Consider the following 10,975-nt stretch of genomic DNA (forward strand, 5'->3'; position numbering starts at 1 on the left):
AAAATGTTTGATTTCACAGTGAATGGATTTATTGTTAGATGCACTCAGTGTGACTGTTTTCGAGGACACGTAATGTGACACATGAATAAACTGATCTAAAATGCATCTGTTTGTTAATGAGCTTGTTTAATTTTTCTATTGATTTGGATTTCTCTTGACTATTTGGGATGATAAAACTTAAAGGTACGAAACTTAAGCATTAGTTTTCAACAAGAAGCAGTTTTTGAGACAAAAAAGTATTTACTTTGGGAGATGGATCTGTTTTACGGGACACTTCTGACCTGTTTTTAATCCCAAAGTTAAATAATTTAGATACCATGAAATTATATGTCAGATCAAAAAATGTCATTCCTCAGATTCTGAAATGATTAAATTTACAGTTTGACCTTGAATCACAATCAGAAATTCTTGTAAAATCTTCCAAAGGAGAAACAAATGAAACAGGAACAAATGTACAATTACAAGCCGATATGAACTAATAACAAAGACAAAGTAACCACACGCATGTCAGTTAACTGCAAAGAGAAGAAAAGTAACAACAGGAACAGAAAAATTATGACACAAAACAGAATACAATGACAAAGGACACATAAAGGAACACAAGACAACAAGGAAGATACAAGACACAAGATAACAACAGACAGATAAAGACAAAAACCACAAGTAGATGTGAAATGATTAGAATCAGATAAAAAATGGCCACATCAAGATGCATTACTTCAGTAGCAGAAACAATTAGGGATGCTCAGTTTTTTATTCTAAAATCTATATCAGCCGATATTCAGCTTGTTAACTGCAGTGGGACTGTTAGTAGGTAAGATAACATCAACAAACACAAAACAACAAGAGAAACACCCCATAACATAAAAAGGAACCAAAATGATTTTCTTTTTAATTTAAAAAACAACATAAAAAGATGAAGTACAAAACAAGATCAAACACAAAATGGCTGCAAAAAGATATATATATATATAAAAAAAACATTTAAAAAACACAAAAATACACAAAACAAGAAAGAGACAGAATAATAATGAAAACACAAAATTAGTGAGAAGAAATACAGAACAACCACAAACATATATATAAAAAAACACATAACAAAGATGCTTAAAATGACAGCAAACAGATGTAACATGAAAAACAGAACCACATAAACATCCAAATGATCCATTTATATATTTGAGCCTCTGTGAGGTTTTACGTACATTACGCAGCTGAAGACAGCAACAGGTAAGGCAGCCAATCGTTTCCACTGTAGCTCAGCTGTGTTCATCTTTTGCACCTTGTTAGTATTCAGAGGGAATGAGCTTTGCCACAGAGGGCAATTATGTCCACTGAAACTTAACATTCATTGTGCATCAGTGACATTATGTGAGTATCTGTCTCAGTATGAAGCATCCAGGGACCGCGAGCCGTGTAATCAATATCTATTAGTCCTCCCATCAGAAGAATTAGATTTCACTATTGGATCAGTCTGCTCCCCTGACTCGACGTCAAACATTATAAGTTGACTGGACATGTCGTGCAATAATATAGCTGCCTAATGAAAGAGATCATGTTGAGCTCAAATACAATATGAGGAAATGTGATCCATCTCAGGAGATGTTCTGGGTGGAGGCCAGCAGGTGTCAGGCTCACACTGGTGACAGAGATGAGGAAGACGGCCATAGAGCAAAAAGGTATCTCTCAGTTTTATTCATTTTGACATGGGTGCATACATAAATAAGAAAATTATGTTGAATTTGCATCAGAAACCAAGAGTTTTTTCTTTTTCTTAAACCACAAACCAAATTCAACAACTGAGAGAAAAGGAGATGCAGTTGTAACAGAGGCAGTTTATACATATTCAGTACAGGGTGGTCTTCTTGTTAAAGATTATCAGAAGACAGAAAAAAGTTTTGGTTTAGTCCGCTATTACTCCCAGATGTCTGTGTAACAACAGAATATAAAGAAAAAAGAAACAGCTGGGTTAAACTCAACTTCAGAGTTTGTATGACACAATTCTGTGAGAGGGAAATATTTTATTGTTTCATGTCAAAGCTGAAGGGCTGCTGAAGTAAGTGCTTATTAAAATGTGCTGCATTTAAAACACAAAGATGTTCTCGGTAAATAAATTTGGTACAGGACGCCATGGTCAAATTCAGAGATGTTACCCATTTAAAGTGCTCAACAACATACACAGTGTTACAAACAATCTAAACAATAAGTTAAACCAAACAGATAAATAACAAATATGTGTAAAAAGAAGCAAGAAATCTAAATGATGACATACATTTTTAAATTAATATCACAATTATACAAGCCATTGCACATTGTCACATGGTATATATCTATTTATGTATATAGTGTTGGGTTTTTTTCTTTTCAGAATAGCTAAAGAGCAGACAGCTTTGATTCAGTAAGACTCCTTGGTTTGAACTTTGCAGCTTCAGATCAGCAATCCTCTGATTAGCAACAAAAACTCCATCTCTTTGTTAAGTGAATCCTGGCCTGTTTAACACAAGAGTTTAGTTCTCTTGAGGATAGGTTGCTGTCAAAGCCTTCTCCTCTGAGTGTCAACATATTTACTCCAGTCGAGTGCTAGAATCAGTGGCGTATCTGTAAAGCAGGTGAATCCGGTGAACATGAGAGCTCTTGAGACGAGAGCTTTGTGATTTTTTTTATTTGTTGTTCTTTTCTTTTCCTTTTATTCTTTTGGCTGTGCTGTGTTAGATGCAGGATGGTGGCGAGCATTACGGAGGCAGCAGCGGGGGTTTGAAGGTGCAGGCTCCTGTGCACTGACGAGGGGTGAGCATCTTGCAGGAGAAATGGTGAAGGGCGTCATGAGCTTCTGGGGAGGAACAAGAGCATCAATGAGAACATGCAAACAAAAGCAGATGACACTAATTACAGCTGAATTAATGAAGTGGCTTTAACCCTTATAGTTTTAGAAATATCTATTAGAAAGAATATCTGGATGTAAAGTGGAGCTTGTCCAGTTTCTGCATAAATATGACCTTAACTTGATCAGTAACAATTACAATTATGTTTGGTCACTTGTTTATTTAGAAAAATGACATGATATGAGATATTAGTGACTGACCAAATAACTGAAACTTGAGATCACAGGTTTGTTCCTCTGTACAAGACCATTATAACTCTGGGCTGTTGGGGGGTTTCCTCCGACAAACTGCTCGCTCAAGGTCCTTCCCAACATGTTTATTGGATTAAGGTCAGGACTTTGACCTTGTCATTTTAAAAAAAACACTGTTTTGTTCTGTAACCATTCTTTTGGAGAATGATTTGTGTTACTGGGGGTTGTTTTGTTGCTGCATGACTAACTTTCTATTTAGATTCGGTTCACAGAGACATGTTCTGATATTTTCCTTTAGAAAATGTGCAGCAAAACTGGTTCAAACCTACCAAATTTCAGCCCTCAAGCGTCACATTCAAGAACATCCCTCTTCTTTTCAGCTGGGACCAAACTGGATAAATTAAACAGCGGTTCAGTTCTAATTGTCCCATAGCTTTTATTGCATGGGTCTCATTGTTTGTAGAGATTAGTTTTTTTTTTTTTATTATTACAGATTAATGGGAAGGCCAGTTCTTGACACCTTGAATTAGTTCTTGATCTGTTAATTAAACAAGTTTAGCTTCTGAATTATTAAAGTTAAAATATAGCACATTCAATTTATGTGCATGAAATAAAAAATACTTGATTAAATTGCAAAAAATGGGAGAATAAAACCAATTTAGCAAGATTATTGTACGCAGTTTGATCAGTTTAGTGCAGAGAAATGTTTGCATTGCTTTGTGCTTTGAGCTGCAACCCTAACTATACTTTTATTTAATCTTAACATTACTTTGAATTTTTAATCCATTAACCTAACTGACTGAAATGGTTGTTTCTTGACAGTCCATGGTGTGAAGCCTCCTCCAGCCCCTCCTACCTCTATTTAAATGTTTAGGAACATCTAATAGCCGCATCACATTTATAACAGTTTTACATGAGCCAAAACTTAAGCATATAGCAACTTGCAAAGACCAACATATTGGTTTCTTTGTTTAGAAAGTGTCATAATTTTACTCCTCCTGAATATTTATAGTGAAACTGCTACATTTTTCACTATGTTTTGGATTTTCGCATACAATGTTGAAATGTGCTGGTTTTACACATTTGGCTTCATCATCACCTTTTTTTTTATCTTCTTTTAACCCCTTCACTTTACAATGCCTCTTTGCGTCTTTTACTATCTGTTTGTGACCTGTAAAATTATTTTACTGTATCTCGAGATTAATTAAAACAGCTTGTGCAGTCAGAGCCAGAGTAAATGGTCTCAGCCACTTTGCTAGTTTGCTTGGGGTGGGAGGAGGGATGGCAGTGGGTTGCTCACAAGAGCAAAAAGTGACAAATGTGAAAAATGAGGCCCTTTGACTGATGAAATGATGGTTAAAGTAGACTTTACTTTATTTATTTATTTACTAGAATATAGGCCAAGCTCTTAAGCAGCCCACCAGGAATAATCCCAAAGGTCCTGACTGACTATGTGTCCAAACCATGATACTACCACCACTGTGTTTCACAGATGGGATTTGCTTTTTATGTTAGCCTTGTCTAGTCCAGCCTAGCTCTAATATAGTAAGTTGTATAGTATCTCCTCTTAGTTTGGAAATACTATACAACATAAAAAGTCACAATACATACTGTTATTTTACTACTATTGAAGTCCAAATTCTTTGGAAATGGTTTATAATCTTTTCCATCCTGAAAAAAAGGAAAAAAATTACAACTATTTATCTTTTTTCAATGACCTCTGACTTATGCTGTGCCATGATACACTTCCACAAACATTACTTTTAAAGATCAGACTTTGATAAATCGCTGCTGAGTAAAACAGTGTTTGCTCACACATGATTATGATCTCTGTCAGAAAAAAACTGACTAATTATACCTTTAAATGAAATGTTATTCCTCTGGGTTGAACCACTCAGAGATGCATCACATTTTATAATTTCCCAAATAAATAGTCTATAGTATATATTATATTATATATATATATATTATAATATTGTAGTGAATGTCTCTATTTGGTCTTAGCTTATTTTAAAGTCCCGTGTAAAATTTAAGTGATGTTTTAGGTCAAATTTATGCAGAAAAAAATTTGAATTAGGAATAAAGACTTTCAATTATTACTTTGTTCCTCCTGTCTGCAGGTCAGAATGACATCAATTTAACATGATTTCAGTGTAAGTGATAGTAAACCAGACCCACACTCCTTCCCACAGGTCACAAAACCTAATAGAAATTCCAGCAGTGTGAGTCACACATCACTTTTGGTCTAGACTTTATGATTATGATTCCATCATAATCCTTTCATAGAATCTGTAAAACAAATTTAAATTTCATATGTATTTCATTCACTGAATGAGCCAGTTGGTGGAGCTCAATCTCTAGTTGGTGCCATTAAACTGCTGCAGAGGAAGGTGATGATGAGACGAGATGACGTAATTAAAAAATTACCAGCAGGATCTCAAATGGGGAAAACAATAGAAACAAGCATCAGGAAAATATAGCTTTTTTTGTCTTTTAGCTTCACGTATTAATTCGAGGACAGACATTTCTTTAATTATATATATATATATATATATATATATGTGTGTGTGTGTGTGTGTGTGTGTGTGTGTGGTGTGTCCTTTGATAAACATTTTGTTATCATTGAAATCAGCCCCCCCCAAAAAAAAAAAAAAAAAAAAAAACAGAAAAAAGAAAAACAAAACAAATCAAAATGTCTCTTAATTTACATTTTTAGCTTGGGTTTGTGTACAGAATAAGGAATGTGGCTTTTCCCATTACTTACCCTGAATTGAAAATGTCTTACAGCCAGTATAAACAGGAGGAACAAATAATGTGGTCAATGGTGCTTTCAGTGCTCGTATGGGCATGTGAGTACTGCCTTAAGATAGATTTGAATAATGTGGACCTCACTTTAATGGTGTCACACTGTGAACATTGATCACTGATCGCAAAAGATGTTGAATAAAAAGTAGCACTTGCATATTTGTGTTTGTAGGGCAAAAACTAAATATATTTATGTCTCCTTTTGGACCAGATAAGATTACCTTTCAGCTTCTGCTGTATTGCATAACGAGCCTTTCTCTCTTGGTCCAACTCGCTGCACAAAGTGTCTATCAAAAAATAAAAATGAATAAAGAATCAAATAAATGGTCAAAAAGATTCATACGGAAAGAAAAATAAAATGTGATCTGTTGCGTGGAAGTACAGGAGGGTAATGTATGCTGTTTGCCCTTATGGTATTTAGAGTGAACCCTCTGTGTACTTGAACCCTGTATTTAAACTACTGTAACATTAAACCAATCCTTTAACGGGTGGTATTAGTTGCTGTCTACTGCATGTAACTGATACAGCACTACATAATGGTCTGTCTATTCAATTTTCCAGAGCATGATTTAGAAGAAAATAACATTTGCAAACAAAAAAATCAGGTTTAAGTTTCATCTTTTTGATATCTAATAATTTAATTGGCTGCAAGAGAAAAAAAAAAGTGGTGTTTACAGGAAAAATCCAGGACTTGAATTGCCAATATTTCAATATGCAAGTGTCACTTTTCCTTTCTCTTTCACTTTAGGAGTTAGTTAGAAATTGATTAATATGGCCTGTGTGATTATAACTTTTTGGTGGCCTAAATTTCCCCTCCCCCATAAATTAAGCATTGATCTAGACCCGTTTTACAATCAGACTCTATGCAGGCACAGAGTACAGAGAGACCAACCTCGAACAATCTGCAGCTGCTGGACCATTTCCTCTCTGTAGGACAGCTCACGCTTCATTTGATCCTGAAAATTATCTGAAGAGTACGGAAGGCCACATCAGATGGAAACTCTCTGACATTGTGGGGATACATTTAAAGTTATGTTCCTTGATTCAAGGGGTAAAATAAGCCCCTCTTCTCCAGAGGCAAATAAAGATGGACAATCCATCCCTCTGTGCCTTTAACTTACAGACATATTCATTTCGTTTTTATCATACCTTTTAAATGCTGAAACTCTCTCTCCAACTTCTTCCTCAGCTCCACTTGTTCAACAAGCTGCTTCTGCAACTCCTCTGCAAATAATCATTAATATAAACATAAATTATCATGTTTATTCGGTAGATATAGAAAACATATAAATACACACTCCTATTTTATACTGTGGTGTCATCCCATTCATATAATATTGTTTTATTTCTGCACATAAAGATCAGTGAGAAACCGACTTTAGGTGCATTTGCATCCTTAATAAAAGCCGTTTCACTGCTTTTCTTTCGCTGGCTGCCACAGTAATTGCCATGCATTGCCTGGAGGTGGAGGCGATAATAATGGAGTCCCAGGGTTTTTCCAAGCGTTGTAAAATAATTAGCTGCCGTGCCTCGGGGTTATGGCTCTGTTCGTTAAAATATTAATAGCCTCTAAACGATTTCCCCTTACAATAATAAGTCAAAACTCCTACATCTCGTGATTAAGTGGATAACAACTATGAAAACACTGAAGGCCCATAAAATGTAAATTCACATTTAGATTTTGGCACGTCATCTTAAGCAGGCTTTGGGCATTTGGCTCCATTTCTACTGAGGTGGAAATCAATGCATATTAAGCTAATGTAAATATACGTGCACTTTTGAATGCTTAACAAAAACAATCCCAAAGGATTGAGTTAAATTTTGGTTTTTAAAGTTACACATTTAACCTCATTAATAAATAATAAGCAATATTTATCTAAATTTCCGTTGGTGAAATTAAAAACAACAAATGAAAATTAGTCTTAATTAAATGCATGGGAACTGTGTTCAGCTAAATTACCATTAATAGGTGGGTAATTGCAGATTCTCAATAACAAAATGCCACTCTTCTATTTCTTTTTGAGCCTCAAGTCTCTTACCTTTAGCCATGTTCTCCAGATCTCTTTCATGAACACTGATGTCAATGCGCAGAGCTCCATCGGCTGCAAAAACAAAGCCACAATACACAACAATTAACACTTAATAAGGAATCTAGCCTGTGTATAATAGCGGAGGCCTTTTTGAAAATATAAACTAATAAAAACCTTGTCTATCTTTTTGCTCCTGATAGGACGTTGCATTGCGTTGATTTTGTATTTCAGATACGCGATGGACACCTAAATATAAACAGAAGACAAATATTCTCAGTTAAAAGACGCCCAAAATTTGCTTTAATAACCGAACCATAAATCGGATCAGTAATTACCGTTGGATCTGCGGGGGCTGCTGGATTGTTTGGACCCGTAAGGAGAGGGGGCGTTCAGATGCACGTGGTCGTCCTTTTCATGAGTGTACACCTGTAAAAGCAAGCAGACACTCACGTTTAATAACAAAGTCCAATTATATATCATTTGCTACAGTTTTCACATAATTGAGGCAATTTTTTCCTCTTGAAAAATCCAAGGGCCTTGAAACGAATTGTTGAGAAATTAGGTTTTTGCATTCAAAAGCACCGATGGTAAATCATCTCATAAGTGTGGGGACACACGTGGACTTTGATTCAACTAATACAGAAATCAAAGTAAATAAGTGTACGTATTTTATAATTATATTAGGATAACTGGATAGTAAAATAGTGACGTTTGTTTAATTTAAAGATAGCTGATTCAGATAAAAAATTTTGTCAGCCTCCGCTTAGAAAGTTTTATCATATTTACAAACTACGAAAATTCAGCTCTCTCTTCGGGGATCATTAAAGTTTCTGTTAATGTGATGTTACCTCGAGAAGAGGGGAGTCGTTGCGCATCTCTCTGTCCTCCTCTGGTGACCTGCTGTGAACATCCTCCGGTGATGCTGCGGCTGGTCCTGGACTGGAGGCATCAGGCTGCTCTTGGCTCTCCTCAGCACCAGGGGAGACCCGGTCCGGCACAGGGGAGCCACGGATCTCTACACCTGGCGAGATCCGAATCGGCTCCTCTTCGTCCGGCCCTCGGTTGGACTCTACATCCACGTCCGGGTCTTCGTCGTCCACCACGCTGTCCCTGTCCGGTGATATCGATCTGTAACTAGAGCTTTCGCTGATAAAATCCGGGGACAGGTAGCCAGGGCGCGCACCATAACTGTCCCGGTTGCCGTAGAGTTTGGCGATGCTCTCAGCGTCTTTGACAACGGGTCTGAAGGCCGAAATGTAGCTAATTTTCCTCTGGCAGGCCTCGTCTCCGGACTTGTCCTCGTCATTCCTGGTGGAGGAGGACTGGGAGCTGGTACTGCGCTCGTCGCCGTCCCGCTGATGAAGAGGGTGCTGGTTGATGTCTTTGGGTGTGTTTGCGCCCCGATCGCTTTGGTCCGACAAGTCAAGCTCGGTTTGTCGAATGCCCGGCAGCTCTGGAGGAGGTTTTGGTGGGGAGCCCGGATAGGGCGGCATGGGCAGGCCGCCAGCTGCTGGCCAAAACATGGGAAAAGCAGGGTAGAGAGTGTCCTTTGCGCCTGGCCAAAAAACTCCAGGGACATTGGTTTTGTTCGCTTCAGGCATCCCGTCGTTCTTTTTCTGACACAGCCCATAGCTGGGGAAACCATAAGGATGGTGAGGGAACAGAGGTGGGGGGATTTTCTGAAGCATGCCAAAGCTCTTGCTGGGCACTGGGATGACTGGATAGCTCCGCGGTCCTCCCGCTAAACTCAGGTTATTACTCCCCTGATCCTCGTCGCACCGTAAAGTTTTGTGAGGGATCTCGGGGGAACTTGTTTGAGCCAGACTGGATGAGGCCTGCGATTTCAGCGACGAGGACATTCCCGATCCGCTCATTGGTAGAGTCCTCTTTCTGCTCCCCCCATTGAACATGGCCTTAACATCCTCCCACGCGTGGTTAATATCCTCAGATGGTTTTTTCTCTGTCAGTTTCAGGTGCCTTCTCCACGAATTGAAGTTGGCCGCGTCTGGCTGCAGATACTTTGCCTCTGGTGTGCGATGGGAGTGGAAAATAAATTTATTTGGAGAGAAATACATGCTGCAAAAGCTGCATTTGATACATTTGGCTCTGGAGCTGTTGTATCTGGCGGGTATGAAGCTGCCTCTGCAGCCCCAGGCGCATTCATGAGACACGTCAAATGCAAAATTTTCTGGCAGCTTTGGGGGAGAATGCGCCCCAAGGAAGGACTTGCAGAGCCTTTCGGCTTCCCGTTTGGTGATCATTCCGCAGCGCCTTGATGAAATGGGCATAGCCCCGGCGCGCCGCAGGAGCTCCAGTTGGACGGGCGTGCACTGCACGCAGGTGATGCCCAAAGCCACCCGACGGTTGTGGATTTCGTTGTAGCTATAGTTTTTCAGCAGGGTGTTAGAAATCTGTGCCAGACAGAGTCTCTCCTTACCGTCTATAACCAGAGAAACGATGGGCACTCCGTACAAGGATGTTTCACTCACTTGGTTCGGTTTGAGGGAGCTGTGGCTGGAGAAGCTCTGCGCGTCCTGCTTTAAACTTGGGGAAGAGCTGCTGTCTCGTCCCGCGTCTCGAAGATTTCCGGGCATCGACTCCATCCCTGGAAGCCTGTTAGTTATAAAAGAGAAAGAGAAAGAAGAGGAAGAAAAAAAAGATAGCTGAAGTTTACACGGGGCCTTTTTAAGTACGGAAAATAAAATAATAAATAAATAAAATTGTGTGGCAAAACTGAAAAAAAAATTGACAAGTTCAATCAAAAATAGAAAACAAATGTTACTCGAATAAAAAAATTGTTATATAAGATTTAAGAATTCCTCGATAATATTCTACTTAATATAATTATTAAGCCCCAAATCTAATTAGCATAATAGCATTTAAATACATATTGTTTTACTGAATAATAATAATAATAATAATAATAATAATAATAATAATAATAATAATAATAATAATAATAAAGCAGGTAAAAATAACCAACACCAGGTAATTCGGGATGCTGCATAGAAAAGTGAAATCAAATCGAGCCTTGGTTTACTATTTCTTTCATTGTTTCATTCTTCTG

General features: G+C 38.0%; 1 protein-coding gene across 5 annotated transcripts; it reads right to left on the reverse strand.

Moving 5' to 3' along the window:
- Positions 1 to 1,678: 1,678 nt before the first annotated feature.
- Positions 1,679 to 10,511, reverse strand: LOC121656284 (SKI family transcriptional corepressor 1 homolog-B-like). 5 transcript variants are annotated; one of them, XM_042011417.1, is made up of 8 exons: positions 8,757 to 10,511; positions 8,244 to 8,334; positions 8,083 to 8,154; positions 7,918 to 7,980; positions 7,028 to 7,102; positions 6,771 to 6,845; positions 6,100 to 6,165; positions 1,679 to 2,827 (listed from the first exon to the last, which is right to left on the reverse strand). In XM_042011417.1, exons 1-8 carry the CDS (start codon positions 10,509 to 10,511, stop codon positions 2,733 to 2,735), a joined length of 2,292 nt encoding a protein of 763 aa, XP_041867351.1. In that variant the 3' UTR covers positions 1,679 to 2,732. The 5 variants fall into 5 exon arrangements, with proteins under 5 accessions (XP_041867351.1, XP_041867272.1, XP_041867416.1 ...); XM_042011338.1 differs by having other exon boundaries at positions 1,679 to 2,830; XM_042011482.1 differs by lacking the exon at positions 6,100 to 6,165.
- Between the last annotated feature and the right edge of the window lie 464 nt (positions 10,512 to 10,975).

This window comes from Melanotaenia boesemani, chromosome 1 (genome assembly GCF_017639745.1).
Source record: "Melanotaenia boesemani isolate fMelBoe1 chromosome 1, fMelBoe1.pri, whole genome shotgun sequence".
Classification (NCBI taxonomy): domain Eukaryota; kingdom Metazoa; phylum Chordata; class Actinopteri; order Atheriniformes; family Melanotaeniidae; genus Melanotaenia; species Melanotaenia boesemani.